The sequence below is a fragment of the Haliotis asinina genome, chromosome 8 (assembly GCF_037392515.1).
Source record: "Haliotis asinina isolate JCU_RB_2024 chromosome 8, JCU_Hal_asi_v2, whole genome shotgun sequence".
NCBI classification, from domain to species: domain Eukaryota; kingdom Metazoa; phylum Mollusca; class Gastropoda; order Lepetellida; family Haliotidae; genus Haliotis; species Haliotis asinina.
Window position 1 is genome coordinate 12,084,555 of NC_090287.1, and position 21,031 is coordinate 12,105,585.

At 39.5% G+C, this 21,031-nt stretch overlaps 1 protein-coding gene across 1 annotated transcript; it reads right to left on the reverse strand.

Annotated features, from left to right (window-relative positions):
* Positions 1 to 17,735: 17,735 nt before the first annotated feature.
* On the reverse strand, positions 17,736 to 19,722 carry LOC137294383 (uncharacterized). Its single transcript, XM_067825385.1, has 2 exons — positions 19,668 to 19,722; positions 17,736 to 18,196 (listed from the first exon to the last, which is right to left on the reverse strand). Exons 1-2 carry the CDS (start codon positions 19,720 to 19,722, stop codon positions 17,736 to 17,738), a joined length of 516 nt encoding a protein of 171 aa, XP_067681486.1.
* Positions 19,723 to 21,031: the final 1,309 nt, after the last annotated feature.

The window sequence follows — 21,031 nt, forward strand, 5'->3', positions numbered from 1 at the left end:
ATATACGTAGATTCAGTGATAGGATGAAATTTCTTTGATGCTGAACGCCACACACTCAGCAATATCCAAGCTATATGGCAGCGGTTGTAAACGATCGTGACCGGGCAATCCAATGATCAACAGCATGAACATCGATCTACACAACTGGAATACAATGTCATGTGTCAAACAAGTCAGCAAGCCTGACACCCGATCCCATTAGTCTCCTCTTACGAATAGCCTAGTCGCCTTTTGTGGCAAGCATAGGTTGCCGAAGGCCTATTCTGTCCCGGATCTTCACGGGTTTTGCAAAAAAAACCCACAAATATTATAAATACTACCACAAAACATGAATAGCAAATACAGCCACAACAGATGTGATTGTCAGTCAGTTCTCAATGTTCACTATTCTATATGTTTCACGATTACATATATGCTCTAAAATGTTGCGTATCATGACATTGTGATCCGTCTCCTCCGTAGTGTACAGTTTGGAATGCCTCGAATGTCTAAGACCTCAGTCTGACCGTTATGCGGCTATATACTGGTTTTAATGTATCAGGATCACGGGTGTTATGTACAATTGTTGATTCGACTTCACATTCTTGAGTATAAAGTTGGTACTTAAGTCCCAAAGCAATGTACTTAAATTTAATACCGCCAAACTTTTAACCGTAGTATATTTGTTTTTGTTTTGGGGGGTTTGTTTTGTTTTGTTTTTTCTTGTTGTTGTTTTATAATGGCTAAATTTCAGTAGAATCGCAATGGCTGAAGGGATGGTATAAATCCAACTATGGTCCATACAGGCAGCAAAGGTACTGCAAGTCCCCATATGGACCGTATGATGATCTACCTTCAGTTGTTGGCGGTCTATAGCCCGTGTTTCATATCGTATTGCTATTTCTAATTACGATGGTTTAGCATTCAATGCAAGTTTATGTTCATATCTGTTATAGTCAAGTGTTTTACTGTCCTTCAGTGAAAGGGTTTTACTTTTTCAATTTAATGATTTTGATATTGATATAAATTAAATTGTTCTCGTCACGATATGGTTTCAATATTGCCGAAGTGACTATACATTCTAACTCACACTGTATGAAGTTTGTACACAGTAATATTCAATCTTTATTTCAGTCTCTCTTTCTGTGAACATACATATGGAGTAAGTCTACACTTGAGCCGTACTCGACCAACTCCAAAGTTTATCTTTTATGTAATATGCACAAAGGACCTTTGAAATGACAAAGAAATACTGACCCCAAAGCTAATTTGGGCATAATTAAGAAATCACAAGCTGTTGTTGTGATTACGGTCCACGTTTTCCTTGCTCATGTGATTATTGCTGGAACAATATCAGGTGCAAGAAGAGCCTCTAACAGTTAGCTCAATTAGGCAGGCGGTACGGTGTCAATGGCGCAATCAGCATTGTCAAAACCTATCACTCATATGATAATTAATACCATCGCGACACCGGGAGCAGATCACGTCAGCTTGTGACTGAATCATATTCTCATAAAGACGTCTTCACTGACACACACGTCATTGGTTGAACTGAATGAACAACATTGAAGGAGTATATTTATATTCGGGTGCTGTTGTATCCCAAGTATTACAGTATCTGGAAGTAGCAATGGATGTCTCTCGCGAAGTTTTTTAACCTCTCAAAATTGAGAGTTGTCCAGGTTCCCGGATATGGACAAGCCACAACATCAGTACCATTTTGCTCTGTTCATTGCACCGCCCGACACATACGGATCGTGGTTGTGGACTCGGAAGAACAGGATGCCGTGTCTGAAACCTTTGGAACAGATGACTTGTTCGAACTCATAGATATGTCACCCACTATGATTGCTTTTAAGTGACAACGGTATCTTACTACCCTAACATTTTCCTTATGACAAAGAAAGGGACATTGCAGTGTTACATCCCTTGTGTGCACCAAAAAACTAACCTTTGGTGTCAAGTTGGCACGAGATTTGTGACCTGAATCACTTAGCATCTTCTACCTTATGATTCTGACATGTCCAAGTATGACTGGAATCCGAGTTTAATGGCACCTTGGATTTGGGTCCGGATTCCGACGTATTCGAGAACGTGCTTGATTGTGTCATAGAATCAACCGTTGTACAGGACAACCTAATCCCTATGTTTGTTTCAATACAGGAACTCCCCGAAGCCAACGCTTCAACAGACAGTCAAATGACACGAAGTAATGACACCAGAGGCACAGACAATCTGCAGTTATAGGTGTCTTCAACGAAAATCTGATGATGCTGATTTTCTCAATAGCGTTACATATGTTTTACTGAAGTTACTATTTCCTAGTGACATATGTTATATTTTGTATATTATCCATTATGAACAATAAAACCTGAAATAAATTTCAATTTATTTCGTGACTGTATGGTATTTTAAGATACTTTTCTTTGCATCATGACATTTCTACAACTCATAAATTTCAACACTGTATTTCAATTTAAAACCTCACGCTCTAAGCTTCATAATTTTATCCCTTGTATTAAACTTATGCTCGACACGACCACTAACTCAATAATGAAATTTGTAAAATTCATATTAAACATTAGGATATACAACTGACGTCCACGTCGAAGCTATCAAAGCAAATCAACCTAGGTTCTCATTTGCTGCATCACCGAGGGTGTACTATCCAACGTGAACAAGATTGCTGTATACAGTGATATAAAACTGATTGCGCTTGTTAATCTGAATGGACTTTCATCACAGGTTCATCTAGCGATTTGATTGTTTCAATATCTGTGACTTACGCTGACAGTGTGTTCAGATCTCAGGTCTATATACTTCAGAGAGTTCCTAGACAATGATTTTATTGGGTTTTGGATCTCAATTATCCAATATTTCGTGAAAAGAGAAAAGAGAGAAATCACATTTAATGATACACGTCAAAATAGTGTCCATATATGTTATTGCATTTTGCAATAAAGCTCCAAATTTACCTATGCAAGATTACATGCCTTGCCTTTTAGTAGCAAAGAACTGAAACTTGATCATTTGGGCTTAAATTATGTTCTGCAAATTATAGCATGATAGTCGTAATGCCCTATCTACGTTATAGGAAATGGCTATCTCTCTTTAAAGTTTGTGGTTGTGAATTCTATTACGTTGGGCTTCAAATTGAGTATATTGTCCCGCCGAAGACTCCTACGTTGTTATGGTGGCTTATATGCACGTGTAAGTACGGAAAGTTGCACCTGTCTGGATTTGTATTGTACAATCAAACTGAGATGGTATGTCGCAGTTTTAACATTGACACCCTATTCGTGAACAGTATACTGGTTTTAACTCTGTCAATCCTTAGTTCTCTTCAGTAAATACTGCGAAAGGCAGGATAACCACTTCTTTCTTCTGGTTAGGAGTGGAAACACCGACCTTCTCTGTTTACGTAGAAACTGTCACTCAGACCACTGAGAATATATTTCCAACTCACTCACTCAATACATTGTTAGGGGCATCACATGGCAATAAATGCTGTTATGAAGAAGACTGACCACTATCCAGACTTGAAGTGCAGTCCCATTGCAGAATTTAACAGTTAAAGATACAGTGGTGTACTGAAATAAAGTACATATTTTTTTAACATTAAAGATGTTGTTATTTTACAGACGCTTCTTTGCCAAAATGAAATGTTGAAGTGTATACATTTTGATTCTTTTGGTGTCGCACTTTGTAACATTGACCAAGATAATGCTGTCATTCTTGTTGTCGTCTATTTCGCGGTAAATGTCAGTATGCCGCGTGATTAGCATGTCAACAACGTGGAGTTATATTCATTTTTTCTATCATCACGGAATCATCTTCACGGACAGATCGTATATATATGACAGATCATCTATAATACAGTCTACTTGTCAAGTTACAAGGACTTTTTTGGATACCAATAGGGTCCCCACAGCCTCACGAACTGAAGGTTGTTATTTATGAAAACAGTGCTTCACATAAGTAAATTGCAAGGTGCGGACTTCATCAACTTATGAACATTAGCAAATACAATGAATGAACATTTGCATTGTCCCTCATAGTTAGGTTGGTCACATACGTGCTTTCATATTGTACAAAATTGCATGTTGTGTGGAGGCACAATATTGTGACTCTGTAGGTGCACTCGATGTTCACATGTATGATAAACGATTGTCTTGTCTTGACATGTATAACACGTTCATACACTACCCCTCCCTTATTGTCTCCATTTGAGATACGGATTTCATTTGTATCGCTTGGTGTAAATATAACAAAAGTATAGACATATTTATGCATTTTTTTATTTTTTCATATTTTCATTTGTATAACAAAAACAACGTGGTTAATAACATTTACCACTCGGGTGTATAAATAATTACATTTCATTCAGTAGGAATGTATGCTACTTCGTCACATTGAACACATGAGTTCCTGGACCCTTCTGTTTATCAGAAAACTCCCATTGCTCTGAAACGATGGTAGCACAGGTGCACAGTAAGTCTTTACGTCATTTGACTGTCCATCACAGCGCAATCTTTTGGGGGTCTCAAGGTCACATGACACATCACGTGAACGTTTCCTCTTCACTGGTCTTTGATTTCGGGTGTATTGTCCTGGCAACTCTTTACCTACACATCCTGTAACTGATTTCAGTCTTTTGATGTAGTCTCCAAACACTAACTGACCACTACTAGGGGTCTGGACACGGTCAGCTTGCACATCCCGCTGTACACTTTGAAGAAGTGTGTCTAACGTGAACCCGTGGCCTCGGTTGACTTCTGGATAAATGAGGTTTTGGTATATTGCGTCCAGTGCGTATTTAGACAGGCACTTCTGTTCTACAGCGCTTTGTTCTGAGTGAGGTACTGGTGTGTGTTGGTACCGAGACTTTGGTCGACTTGTCAGACAGGGAGGGTCCTGTTGTGACCTGTGAGGCTGTAACCGTCTTAGTTGCTTATTGGTGGATGAATTCTTGCATGTGATTTTCTCGAAGTTCCAGTCTGTTATATTGCCTTTGTACTCCGGCTCGTGTTTTTCTGAAAAATGAATGTAACAAATTAGTTTATGAGAGCAGAGAAATACGGAAATCCACCCAAAACAGTTTCCTCTCTACGTCCATAACCCTGTAATAATGAAGATAATATGACCTCTGTTAAGAATGGAAGTACTGTGGTAATGTAAAGGTACATATTGTTACCCCATTTCACCTCACATACCATCCATTCACAACACGATGTTTTATTAATTAAAATGAATATTAGATCTTTGAAGGGCATCTAGAAGTGGAAAGCATAAGAAAAGCCAGATTTATGGATGTTAACTTCTTTACTGTGGATAACACGACGTTTAGGAGCTTTCGTTTTGTTTGCTCCTTCATCAGGTGATCGTGTGACATCCATTAATCTGGCTTTTCTCAGACAGGATATGTAAACTGGATACCTACCTATTATTGACAGCAAATCTTGCAATATATCATCCGTTGTGTTATCCAGCGTCGAACTTGGATTTACATATCCTGTTCCCTCGGCTTCTAATGACACTGAAGATGTGACGGACGAAGCAACAGGACATGTTGCGATTAAAAGGGCTGGTTGGTTCTTATGGTGTGGGTCTTCTAAACCCGGAAACTTACTAAGGTCCAGTGAATAGGAAATATTTGTGTCGATACTCAAGGGTTGGCTGAGATGAGATGGAATATCCATAATGATACGAATGGCAACACATGCGAATGAAAAGTCACCAGCTTCCACTGAAGGCAGAAGTTAAATGTGTCCAGTCGGTCTCGTCCACGTCGTTATAAGTGTTCCTCTAACTGGTTATTAAACCAATCTGCTACCTTGTGAGTGATTGCTGTTCTTAATACCGTTTACATCCTGGGTTAGAGTTAATTAAGTCAACTCACCTTTCAAGTTTATTGTGACAGAAAAGGAAGTAAACCAGTTAGATACTGGTCTTGCTTCACTGAATTTCAATGGACACAGACAATAGATGTTGTGAAAACAACCTAGGGGCAGCTCATCAGAGGGTGTTATCTCTCGAAGCGGTGTCGTCACAACTAAAGTGGCTGGCCGCCATCCCTGTCGGGGGTAATCTATTATGGATTGATTGAGGCGTACATCTGGAGCTGTTCTAAATCAAGTGACATATTAACAAGATGAAAATTATCTCATCATAGTGGACGCGTTGCCCCACACGTCTTATTTGTAAATTGACACATGGTTAAATGAAGGAAGCTAATTACCATACTGGGGTTTTGATCTGTTTGTGCCAAAGAGTAGATAACGAACGAATTTGGACCAGGTGAAAACAGGACTTATAGTGTAGTAGTAATTAAGTAGTCAAGTTAATTATGGCAAGGAACTTGCATAACATATGCACATAGTTACAGAAGTTTCGTAAATGCTTCAGAACTGTTACTATACGCAGAATTCTCGGCACAAAGTAAAGCACATTGTACCTTATCATATGCACGTGTTAATGAATTTAAGAAGACTTCATATATGTATGTCACGGACAGGCAGGGATAGTTTCTCCACGATTGCCAAACCACCTTCTGAGCGGGATTTCGTAGCAAAAGAACATCCATCTTGATGAATAACTTTCTGCTCATCTGCTGAAAATATTCAATTTTGGCAGGCTGGGACATCAATTTATCGCTACGTTAGACATCTGATATCGAAAAGTAACTGAATGATAATCGAATTATGAATTGAATTGTACGCGTTTCGGCTGCCTTGGGCCAGCAGGAAAAGTAGGGATGAAGCTGTATACCTGGAGGTTCTAGATGAGCGATTAGACGAAACTGAATCGGGGTTTATCCGATTAACTAAGATCACAGCTTATGCTAATCTCTGGGTTATGCAGTGTCTTTTGTCGTTTGCTGACGGAGCACGTTGTAATGCAATGAAGTCAATATGAACGTTTCCCTCTTGAAGTAGTTACATACGATGTATAAAGGAAAATATAAAGAATCAGTGATGGGATGGTATTTCGTTGATGCTGAACGCCACACTCAGCAATATCCAAGCTATATGGCAGCGGTCTGTAAATGATCGAGACAGGACCAGACAATCCAGCGATCAACAGCATGAGCATCGATCTACACAACTGGGATACGATGTCATGTGTCAACAAAGTCATAAAAAAACTTAGCCATAAATTAAATTTACAAAAATACTACGATTAAAAACCTGGAAAACTTAAATTTACATCAAGTGTTTCGGGAGTTACGCACCCTCTCAGGGGGACAATAATTTTACAGTACTTTAGCCTCCTTTGAGGGTACAGCAACTATCGCCCTTTGTTGCAAGCATGGGCTGCTGAAGGCCTATTCTATCAGGGCCTTCACGGGCCTTGATAAAAAAAACCCAAAATATTACTACCGCAGTAGTTGTAATAAAAAGTACTACCACAAAAAACATAAATAGCAAATATAGCCACTACTACATATGTGAGTGTCGGTCAGTTCTCGATGTTCACAATTCTCTACGCTTCACGATTACATCTATGCTCTTAAATGTTGCGTGTCATGTGATCCCTCCCCTCCCCTCCCCTCCATACCGTAGAGTTTGGAATGCCTCGAATGTCTAAGATTGTTGCCGAGCCATCTCAGTCTGAGAGATATACTGCTAAATAGTTGTTTCAAGGTATCAGGAACAAGGGTATTATGTACAACCACAGAGACGACTTAACATTCTTCAGTATGACGTTTGTACACAGTAATCTTCAACCTTTATTTCAGTCTCTCTGGAAACATTCATATGGGGTACATGTACACTTCAGCCGTACACTACTGAGACTCCAAATATCAACTCACTCACTCACTCATTGAGCCGTACTGTACCAGCTGTACCATTTATGCTTTGTGTAAAATGCACGAAGAACCGTTGAAATAACAAGTCAGTCATCAATATCCCCCGCATTACCTCCAGTTTCAGTCGAAGTCAAACTTGTTGCCATGGATACGTCCACAATATTTTTATTCCGAATCCCTACAAAACTATCAGAAGGCACCAGTGCACCACTAGACCAATCTATGTGTCAAGTTTGGTGAGCAAATACTGAACGATTTTAGAGTTCTGCTCCGGGAAAGATAAATGTGCAAGGACGGACGGGATGCATTTTAATCCCAAAGCTAATTTGGGCATAATTAAAAAATCACAAACTGGTGTTGTGATTGCGGTCCACGTTTTTCCTTGCTGATTTGATTATTCCTGGAACAATATGAGGTGCGAGAAGAGCCTCTGACAGTTGGCTCAATTAGGCAGGCGGTACGGTGTCAATGGCGCAATCAGCATTGTCAAAACCTATCACTCATCTGATAATTAGTACCGTCGCGACACCAGGAGCAGATCATGTCAGCTTTCGACTGAATCATACTCTCATAAAGACGTCTTCATTGGCACAAACGTCATTGGTTGGACTGAAGAAACAACGTCGATGTAGTATATTTATATTCGACTGCTGCTGTACCTAAAATTGGTCCCGTCGGCGAAATTGGTTTTAGCTAAAAGCCGACGTTAAACCCTAAACTTCTCTCTCTGTACCCTAAATATTACAGTACTTGAAAGCAACAATGGATGGTCTGTTCTGTCCATTGCATCGCCCGACACATACTGGTCGTGGCGAGATGTGTTCATACAAGAACTTGTTGACATAAATTAAGCTATTTATTTCACTACTCCCACTCGTTGTCTCATTAATGAATTGAGGTAAGTTGCATTCGACATAAAACTATACATTTGTTCTGATTTTCGTTTTCTTTAAAGTGTGTTTACAATATCGGTAAAGTATAAGACCAATGCGGAAGTTGGTCAGTAGATATTTTACACGCATTGCGCATGCCCACAGCGAGTGAAACCAACGAATTCGCTTTGAATGAATAAGAATCCTCACCTGAAACCTTTGCAACAGATAGCCTGTTCGAACTCATAGGTATGTTAGTCACTGTGATTGCTTTAAATTGGGTCTCACTTTCCTCACATTCCCCTTGTGATAAAGAAAGGGACATTGTAGTGTTAATCCCATGTGTGCACCAGAAAACTGTAAGCTTTGGTGTCGAACCAGCAGTGGGCACGGGTTTTGTGACCTTAATCTCTTAGCGGCTTCTGCCCTATGATTCTGACACGTCTAGATATAACTGGAATGGTGTAAAATTCATCCTCTATACTCAGCGTTGAACTGATCCCATTGATTTGATACCGAGATCTACCTTCAGGTGTTGGCGATCTATAGCCTGTGCTTATACTGTATCGTCCATAAAATGATATTAGTTTTAACTTTCTACGCTAGGTTTAATGCTGAATGTGATATTCTAGTTGTTTTACTGTCAGGTTTTTATAATACACATATATTCCATTTCAGTGTTAAATTTCCCGAAACGATATGGCTGAAATATTGCGGATGTGACATTAAATATTAACTTACTCACTCAGTTGATAACGATGTGATGTTTTAAAAGCAATGACTCACTTTGTGTTATGCTATTTTCTCCTGCTGTAGAAAAATGCAGTTTAATGGGACCTTCCGGGTTCCCACGAATTCGAGATGAGATTTGTGACTGATCCAGAAGCAGCTAACTTCGTGAGAATTGCTTCTGATTTGCCACTAGTGAGACCAGAGGACATTGATGATGTGTGGTTCAGTGCTGTGAACAATATGAACTATCTCACTGACCAAAGTGTGAACCAGTTTGCTGACTATGTGACACTGCAGTGGATTGAGGGTCCTGGTAGACAGATGTGGAATCACTTCCATACTGTTGGTTCCAGGACCACAAATCACGTTGAAGGTTGGCATGCAAGACTTAGCAAACTTGGCCAGAAACATCCCAACATCTATCGGTTTATTGAGTGACTGAGTGAGTTATAATTTAACGTCACATCGGCAATATTTCTGCCATATCGTGACGAGAATAAACAGAATTATTATACAGAACATGTAGATATTATAAAACCCGTCATCAAAGTACGGTAAAATAACTAGAGTATCACAATTCGAGTCTAAAACTAGCATATGAAGTTAAAACTACAGCACAATTTGGACAATATATAATATAAGAGCAGGCTATAGATCACCAACAACTGAAGGTAGATCACCATACTAGGAACCAAGGGGACCTACGTTACTTTAGCAACCTGCATGGCCCCTAGCTGGATTTACACCATCCCCTCAGCTGCTGGCGATTGTAGGAAAATGTAGCCGAAATTTAAAATGACAAAAATACTACGTTTAAGATACTGGTAAGTTTAAATTTCACTTTGAAAGTTTGTGGACTTACGCACCCTTTCAGGGGGACAATAATGTTACGCTGCTTTAAAACCCCTTTGAGGGTACGGCAAGATATGCTTGACCGTGATTGCTTCATCACAAGGGATACAAATCGGAGGATCCTCACCTTTAAGTAAATATTCGTGTGTATACCGCGTATGGCCAATACGACATCGTCGCATAACGACCTCCTCAAATCTGGACTGACATCCCAAGTAGGTATAACCAATATACGGTTTCATTTCATGCAATTTATTGATACCCACCTGGGTGTCCCACTTCTTTTGCATCAGATCACGGATGTAAGTTCTAATGGTTGCTTTGTAATCTGAGTATGGAATAAGGAGTGGTGTCACTGATTTATTGAGTGCTGCCTTAGCAGCAAAATCGGCCATTGTGTTCCCAGAAATGCCCACGTGACTGGGTAACCAACAAAAGACGATGTCATATTGGCCAGTAGCAAGATCATTATACAACTCAATAATTTGTATTAAAAGCGGATGTTTACAAGATAGATTTTTAATAGCCTGAAGACATGAAAGAGAGTCAGAAAAGATTATATACTGTTTATGTGCCGGATGTCTTTGAATATATTTAAGAGCCGTTAGTATTGCGTTTGCTTCTGCTTTAAAAATAGAGGTGTAATCAGGTATTCTAAAAGAGACTGTTCTGGATCCAATGACAGTGGCACAAGCTAGTGCGCCACCATCCTTGGACCCATCTGTAAATAAGAATTTGTATTTATTATATTTATGTTTTAATTGAATAAATTCTTGTTTATATTGTAATTCATTAGTTTCTGATTTTTTAAACTCTGTAAGTGTTAGGTCAACATGTGGCCTCACCAACTGCCAAAGGAGGAGAAGAAAAAAGCCGAGAAGGAGAAATAGTCTCCAGCTCAATCCCAGCTGCAGAAATGAATGGTTTGATTCTTATCTCAAGAGGTGGAACAAGTGAAGTTCTTTTATTATACAAATCCTCATAAAGAGGAGTAAAAACGCAGTTATGGGCAGGATTGGATTCATTAGAATATAAGTTTGTGATAGATAATTTGTAAAGATAATTTGATACGGCGAAGTTTTAAAGATGGCTCATCGGCCTCAACGTAGATACTGTCGATGGGAGATGTTCTGAAAGATCCAAGACAAAGTCTCAGACCTTGGTGATGAATCGAATGTAATAGTTTTAGGTTGCTTTTGCAGGCTCCACCATATACTATGGAGCCATAATCAAGTTTTGATCGGATAAGAGATCTGTATAAATGAAGGAGTATAGTTTGATCCCCTCCCCACTTTGAATTGGACACACCTTTTAATAGATCTAATGCCTTCATATTTAGTCTTCAGATACTTAATATGTGGTAAAAAAGTCAAATCAATCCCAGAAACTTGGCTTCCTTTACAACGTTAATTGGAGAGCCATCCAAGAACAGCTCGGGATCTTTATGAGGCTTATATTTCCGACAGAAATGTATACATTTGGTCTTTATCTGTAAAAAATTGAAGCCATTCTCAAGTGACCATTTATGAATTTTATTTAAACACATCTGCAATTGCCTTTCGATGGTATGCATATTGTTACCACAACATGAAACGTTAAAATCATCCACAAACAATGACCCATCTATTGAGTCATTTAATACTTTCGAGAGACTATTGATTTTTATACTAAACAAGGTAACAGACAAAATACTACCTTGTGGAACTCCCTGATCCTGATTATAATGTTCAGACAGGGTTGATCCAACGCGAACTTGAAATTGTCTGCCTGCTAAGAACTGGGATATAAAATTAGGCAAACGGCCTCTCAAACCAAAGTCATGTAAGTCTCTCAAAATACCATGTTTCCATGTTGTATCATACGCCTTTTCCAGGTCGAAAAAGATGGACACAGCATGCTGGTTATTTACAATGGAATTTTTAACGAATGATTCTAGGCGAACCAAATGATCAATAGTGCTTCTATTTTTCCGAAAACCACACTGAATGTTAGAAATAAGATGATTGGATTCTAGAAACCATACTAATCTATTATTGACCATGCGTTCCATGGTTTTACAAACGCAGCTTGTTAAAGAAACTGGTCTATAGTTAGATGGATCTGTATTGTCTCGGCCAGGCTTAGGTATTGGTACAACAATGACATGACGCCACGAAGGAGGAAAGTGTCCTGTAGTCCAAATATGATCACAAATGTTCAAAAGTGTCTCAAGACAAGCATTGGGTAAATGTTTCAGGAGCTGGTAGTGGATATTATCTGCTTCAGTTGCCGTATCATGGGCTTGTGCCAAGGCAGTATTCAGCTCATGCAGTGAAAATACTTCATTATAGTCTTCACCATTTTCGGAATGAAAGTTGAGTTTCAACTTTTCTTGATGAGTTTTATATCTCTGAAACTTCGGAAGATAATTTGATGAAGAAGAATGACTAGCTAAAGTTTCACCCAACTTGTTGGCAATGTCAATTTTATCTGTTAACATATCATGTCCATCTTTAAGATGATGAACGCTAGAATTTCTACCTTTGCCCTTGATTCTCTGTATCATGTTCCACACCTTCGTCATTGGCGTACGTGAATTAATTTTTGACACAAAGGTCTTCCACGACTGACGTTTACTTTGTTTAAAAGTACGCCGAGCCTTGGCATTATTTACAGTATTTAAATTGTGAACTGTGGGATGTCGTCGAAAGTACTTCCCTGCCTTTGTCCTGCTCTTCCTTGAACGTCCAATGTCAGAAGACTCTACTTGAAAATGGTACAAAACGCCAATGGAGTTTGCTGACTGCATGTCACAATTGGTTGGACTTTAACGATGCTGACATTAAATGTAAAAGTTCATACCATTCTATGTAAAGTTGTATGGATATTATATTAATTATCTTGTAAGTCTGTAATACTTTAATTTTGTATTGCTGGTTATGTACATGACACCAAATATTATATTGGACTATTATATTGGATTGTCACGGTTGTCATGAAGAATGTTATAAATGATTATAAATAGCATGCAAAGATTAGTGTTGTCTGTTGTCTGTATCATTTCTGCCACAGAGATATACTTATACGACCCCCCACTAATCCCATTGTTTACTTGTTTAACATGCCTTACTGCTTCAGTAATTACAAACAAAAGGTGCCTGCACAGTGGGAAGACCCCGACTCAATCGCTGTGCAGGACAACCTAAACCCTTACAGGAACTCTTCGTGAAGCCAACTGTGAAACTACTCGAAATAATGACACCTGAGGTACAGAGAATCCCCTAGTTAGGTGTCTTACACTAAAATCCGATGATGATGATGACGACGATGCCGATGCTGCTGTTGCTGATGATGATGCCGACGATTCATTGTTGCTGTGGAATGTTGCGGATACCTTAAGTATGTCCTACTTACCAATGCAGCAAGTTATCGCATGTTTCAGGCGATCGTGAACAGGGCTGGTCAAGACGTATCGAGAAAGACAACTTTCGGGGAAGATTGTTACAACTGACTTTCGACTGACATTTTTAGAAACTGGATAGTAAAACACATAATGGGCCTAACGTTCATCATGCTACTGTAAAACTGCAAGAATACGTGAAGATTTATGGGACAGCAGCTGAAAAAAGACTATAATGACAGTGCTGAGTAACTAAACAGAGTTAATGTGTGATATACGTTACCATTTCCTTGTTACATTTGTTATGTTTTATATATTTTTCATAATAAACAATGAAACTTAAATAACCGTGAATTTATTTCGTGACTTATGATATTTAAGGATACTTCTTTTAGCACAAAATAACACATCGTTAGAATAAAAACTATTTTACTCTTATGCGCATCATATAAATGTCAAGATTTTCAACCCGAGTAGTCACTCGGTCTCATGCCAAACAGTACATCGACAGATACACAAACACCAGTTGTAGTAAAGAAAGATAGCATATGTTGGGCTATGTATCCCACGGAGGAAAATATGTGAACTGATCACCTGAAGGTGTAATGAAGTTGCAATTATATTCATGCGTTTATATCAGTATCGACATTCCTACCATGTAAGGCGATACATTTGCGTGCACAGCACCTTAACTGGCGTTTAACTTGGAGCGACCTGGTTCTGTCGCACACGAGTGACATCAAGAGAGGCGACTCAAATGTCTACATGTCCCTCTGTCAGACGTTATCCGTGACGACATTGTCACTGACATGTTTAGTTGACAACTAGAAGATCTGCTGCTGATTTTATTAGCTGGAACAATGACAGTGTCGTCAACATATCGGAGGACAGTCAAATATCCGTACACATTAATACCACCCAACACCATCAGACTACCAACCCCATACTGATCATGGTGGTGAAATGTTGCCCTCACATACTGCGCGCAGCTTCGTCATCAAACAACATTACTGTCAACTGTGGACAAATCGTTTCGTCTACAAAAGCCTAGAACCAACGGCGCGCGGCCAGTCATGCTGAATAGTGAGTGAGCGAGTTAATATTTAACGTCACATCGGCAATATTGCAGCCATATCATGACGAGAACATTCTTGAAAAACGGAAGGAATTGATGTATATGGTAAAAGACCTGTCGACGAAGGACAGTAAAACAACTAGAGTATCACATTTAGAATTAAAACTAGCGTGAACAGTTAAAAGAATAACTAATATCACTATTCAGACAATCCAATGCAAAACAAACATGCTATAGATCACCAACACCTGAAGATAGATCGCCATACTAGACGCCACGGGGACTTACAGTACTTCTGCTATATGCATGGTCCCTAGCTGGATTTACACCATCCCCTCAGCTGCGCAAGAGTAGCCACAAATTAAAATGACAGAAATACCACAGCTAAAAAATGGAAGGTTAATTTTGACTTCAAAAGTTTTGGGACTTACGTACCCTCTCAGGAGGACAATTATTTTACGGTACTTCAAACCCCCTTCCCCCCACCCCCCCACCCCACCCCCCTCGAGGACCGTGCTGAATAGCTCAACCCAACCTTTTCAGCATCTGGACATCGGTTAGAGGATTTTATACATTCACGTGGGCTCCATGGAGTTTGTTTTATGGTAAATGTTGGGATTCCCGTTACTGCACGACATTCTAACAGGCGACTAGGTTCCACTGCTTATTTGCGGATTTCCACAAGGCATTCGATCCTGTGATTAGATCCAAACTTCTTCATATCATGATGTAGTCTGGTGTACATGGGAAACTTCCACGTTTATTAAGTAATATGCATAACGTAGAAGCTTCTGCTACTAAATATGAGGTGACATATATTTGACATGTATCCTGGTGATAGACAAGGTTGGTTTTGTCACAGTACCATTCTTAATATACTTAGAAGAAGAATTATTAGATGATACAAGGAGTATACTCGTTACTGAAACAATCCACGATATATCAGTATTATTGTTCGCTGCCAAGTCAGTAACTGACGACGAAATATAAAGGAATACTGTTTGAAGTTGGGTGTCCCAATAAACAGCAATGAAACAAAAATAATAATTCCAACTTTATAGTTGCTAACTGTGAAAAATAGCATTTTGATGAATAGAAGGATGCACCATGCTATAAATGTCTAGGAGTTGAGTTCTGTTGTAGATATATTGTCTCAAGATATGTTAGACACTTACAATGCAAGGAGAAAGAACACTACACGCTGTGGACAGTTTCATGTGTAAATATATGAATTTTCCCATGGTGTTATCACTCCATCCAATTCTTTTTATATGGACCTTTCAGAGATTAAAAGTAACACGAGTAAGCAACAAAATCATACTAGATTCTGTACATTCTAGAGGGTATAAAGCTGCCAAAAAAATTATACTACCAGAGAAACATGAATTGTATCCATCGTCTTTAACATCTATCTGTCGACGCAGAATCGGATCTACACTACCCAAGTTTAGACCCACTAGTGTAAGTGTAGACACTTCAATATCTGTTCTATACTGAAGTTTGCAAACTGTTTCATAACGTTTAAAGATACTGTTTACTCATTAACTGATGTTCTGTAAAACACATTCTAAACTTGAAAAAGATCGTTGTCCTGAGTTCAGTAACCCAATACAAAATAGCGAATTCTCAACAAAACTTCACACCAGAATGCATCTGTTCACATGCACGATATTGGCACGTGCTTTCTAGATAGTTCATATATAATCCTCGTGCAATTCATTTGCATAAAGCCTGCACTTGGTTCCCCCCAAATTAATGGAAAATTCATCTTCGGTGCAACCATTCATACATGTATTTGCATAACATATACTGAGTGCTTTAAGAGAGTCAAAACTTTTGATGTTTGGGTGTAATGGCCATGCATTTAAGATAAACTGCAAGGTTTTCTGAACACTCGTATGATGAAACTATCTCTTTTGCTCTTTATAACAGAGGATGAATACCGTTTACTCTTATAATGTCCTCAGTAAGCATGTTTAAAATTAAACTACTTACCTTTATATCTACATAGACAACCATCAAGCTAAAACTTTATTGCTGTTTTAACAACGAATGACGTACAACTACTGTCCAAGTTAGCCTTATTACCATACCCTGTAAATTGAAATCGATCAAATCGGCAATAACTGTATACTGTCCATACCATTGCAAATCTGTGGTATGCTATAATTTACGCTGTATTGCATGGTGGCGCAACACTGTCGCTGTCTCTATATTTATATTGTACTGTTGGTCCCCGGGTCATATTTACCGATAACATCTGTCAGAAAAACCCCCATAAATTTGGAAGGACCTGCTTGTATTTCTCTATGACACGGCTAAGTGAAAATTAAAGGGGGCGAACCATGAGCATGCTTGAAGCTGGAACACTCCGTTGCACGGCAGTTTAACGTGCACAGGAACACCATGTGCCGCTTGTGGCTGTTATGAACTAAATGCGGTCCCCTTAGTGGCCGTCTACCCGAAACCACGATTCGGTTCACCCACCAGCACTTACGGCCCGAACAGTTCCTGGTGGCAACAGGATATCGCCAACGACCATTCGCTGGCGTTTGCCTGCACTCGTGTTAGACGTACTGCTAGACGAAAACTTTTGACAGTACCTCAGCAACGTCAACGACTGCAGTGGTGGAGACATCAGGAGTGGAGAGATGGTGCATGGAGACATATTCTCTTCACAGATGAGTCTAGACTATTCTTGCACCGCGCTGATCGCCAAACCTGAGTTTACCGACGACGTGGTGAGTATTACCCAAAGACCCGTTTTTTCGGCGGTGTGATGGTTTGGGGTGGGATAACGAGTGCTGGACTTACCAGTCCGTAACAAAATAAACACAAGACAATAAAAGTTTTTGTATTGTATTTTATTTCCAGAGAGTTTGAAAATAGCTGCTTAAACCCATGTCGATTTTACTTCTTGAGGATACCCTCAACAGAAACACGTACGGCAAAGATATAAACTTGGTACATTTATAGAGAAATTTGGAAATACGGATTACACATAAGTACGATCATTTGACAATGAATGTCACAGAATCATCGTCTGTATTCTCTCACTCGCCTGGGCACCAGTTTCCTCCTGTCACTAGTTGCGGCATTTGATACAGCTTGAGTGGGTTCATCGGCGCCATTTGAAGTGGTCTTGCATCTGAGACGTTTCTGTGCGTCATCAACACAAGATGTCTGATCTGAGCGCTTCCTCTTTCCGGAAAAGGTTCCTCTTTTCTCAGGTACTGACAGGTCTCCGACCTGTGTCTGTGGAAGCCATGAGCAAAGTAAATCTGAGGTAGAATTGCAAGTTTCAGACACAGTTTGTAGAAGGGTGTCGTATGTGATGCTCTGGCCTTCGCTAACATCTGGATAGATCAGGTTGTTGAAGATCATGTCCAAAGTGTACTGTGAGGTACTACAGGGTGTTTCATGGTAATCATGTCGATGGCCCTCCTCTGGAGCTTCCTTGTTCTGCAGGACTGATACTTGGTCACTGTTCTGCCCCCCTGAAAGACCGTGAGAAGAAAAATATCAGTACGTAGTTTGGGGGGAGACAGCTATCATCGCCCGCAATGCTACAACGCTTTTGCCAACGAACGCTTGATTCACGGGCATCTAATAATAAAGCATGTCATTCAGTCTGGAAACATTTTCAATCCTTTGGAACAAGTGATACCTTATTCAACAGGTTGGGCACTTCTCTCCATCCAGGCTTATATTTCCCCACAGCTCTACATCCCATTACAACTGAATCTCAGTTCACCTACAGTTGGTTACAAGGACACAAATTTACCTTTGATTTGTTGTTGGTAGTTTCCGGTCACGTGACAGCTAATCACATGTAGGCCTGTTGAAACGACAGATATACCTAAGCTTGAATACAGAGCAGTCATAAAAGTGTTTGGTCCTCGAGGGCCTCCCGACGAAGCACAATAAAGAGGGACTGACAGCAGGACGAGCACCCCAGACTCGAACTGCTCTGTGCTCAAGCTCATCCATTCCCGCCGTTTCAATAGGGGTACGTGTGATTAGATGTCACATACCGAAAACTAGCAACATGTGTATGTCAGTGTTACATTTATGTAAATTATATAAACATTCTTCAATATCAAACAGTTATTTTCATCAAGCACGTATCAGATGTGTTTTAGGTTACAGTCTTAGCCACTCGTAAACAGATGGGTGTCAACGGATTTCCTTTTGTTTGGATCTGCAAAAATGTTGGTGACATGAATAAATTTCTTTATCAGTTTCAGAAAACAAATAAAAGACATTGCTTCACAAACCGGTTCCAAATACCTTTCTCACTATTCAAATGTTAAATCCTTTCGACGTGTTAGAAATGTGTGTCTCTATAGAGGAAAAATCTCAAGGCTTGCGCAGAAAGTGTAGAACATGTTTCCTTCACTTGTGATCCTTACCAGATTTTACGGACGATCCTTACCAGATTTTACGGACGATCTTTACCAGATTTTACGGACGCATCATATCAAAAAATTCCGAGATATGCATGCTGGTTATCTTTCTCTTCCAAACTTTCGACTTTCGACTTTGACGAACATGTAAATATCGGGAAAACACTTTCTGTATATTTGTGTGGGTTAATTAAATTTAAAAAAACAACAGCGATTCACCTCAAAATCTCAAGTACATTCTATAGGACGCCATGTGTCCCATATTACTGAATCTGTCTGTCAGATCTGTTTGTGTGCATTTTCACATCATACTCCACAGAATAACATCATTTTCCGTATTGATACAATTTTGAGGAGAGCTTATACAAGCATGAATGATAACGTTCCCTTTATGCATCATAACACTGGCATGTTTTAGTATTACGGTTAATTTAGCTGTTTGAATCAGATGGTGCACGCCTTTGACGATTAAACGGTCGCAATAAGGTATATATTTCATTGTTAAAACCAAGTGTAGGAAATATTAGATATTATCGTAGGTTTTTCAGTCAATTTGCTTTACCCATTGTGGAGAAAACATCCCGTAGAAGACCGTCGCTCAGGCAGGGCATGTCCATGTTGATGCTGGCAGCTTCCCCTTGTTGGTGTCAAGTACGGGTGGAGATTCCTCAGCTTGAGCTCCCGGACGGACGTAGGGAGGATCTGACTGAGTTTCGTGATATCCTGTGGTTATAGGTATGGTCAAATGACACTGAGTGAAATTCTCACTTTCTCACCTTTCCGTTACAACGTTCAAAGTATTTTTTCATAAGTAGTCAGTCTGTAAATGTGTGTACGACTTCATGAAGATTATGTAACAATGTTGTTTTAATCGGTTGAAGAACCAACACTAAACAAAGACACTGACACAATCCCCAAGTAGCATTGTTCTGGACTCCGTTTGAAGTGAATTGATATATACAAGCCCACTCTCACGCGGCGTGTGGAGGAAATAAAACCTTGCGAAAACACCCACCAGGGATAATCTCCTTATTGTATACAGACAGCGGTATTGTATAGTCTAACGCGAAATTGAGAATGAAGTGTGGAGTTTACGAGTCTATGCTGAAAAAAAGGTAGACAACAATGAACGTAAGCGCAGAGCTGTCTGTGGGCTTGCTACATCCGTTCGTCCCTAAAGCCTTGTTAATTGTCCTGGGTTCTTGAGTATGAACACAGTCAATTAATTATTGACGGTCTCCAAACCAATTTACAGAGTCTAAAATGAACGTTAATAATCTATATCCGTTTTTGCCTGCACAACGTACAACAACCTGAATAACTTGCCATAACTTTGGGTCAAATCAACCGTCTTTTGATTCTAAATTTGATACTAAAACACTGATATCTCACGTAATGAATATACATTATGTAGAAAGGTGAGGTCAATGTTCCCTCTCAAAATCATCACCAGCATCAATCTTCATTTAAAATTCGACAGAGAATATTCTTTAGAATATCTCAAGAATCTGGGATCCACTAAAATGGAACAATATGTAAGAAAACTTCTAGAACTTGTACTTCGCGGAGTAGTGTTAATCCCAAATGTAGCATATGTGTCATTTGATATTGTGTATCTATAGCTTGGGCAGTGGGGTCCATGTTTACTCATAGTTTGTGGAAGACTCAGTGGGTTAGATTTGCTGGCAATTATATACCGGACTGGACTCCACTTTCGCGTTAATCACTTTCGAAATGTTCAATACATACATGAAGAAAGTGAGTACGTGCGTTGGGCTTATCGCTGCTTTTAGCAATACTAGGGAGTGGGGGACACCAGAAATAGGCTTCACAACACGAAGAAAGAGTTACTGGCATTACCCGACTGCACTGTGACATCACGTAATCACTAAATTATGCGATCTTATTTATGTCTTCATCATTTCC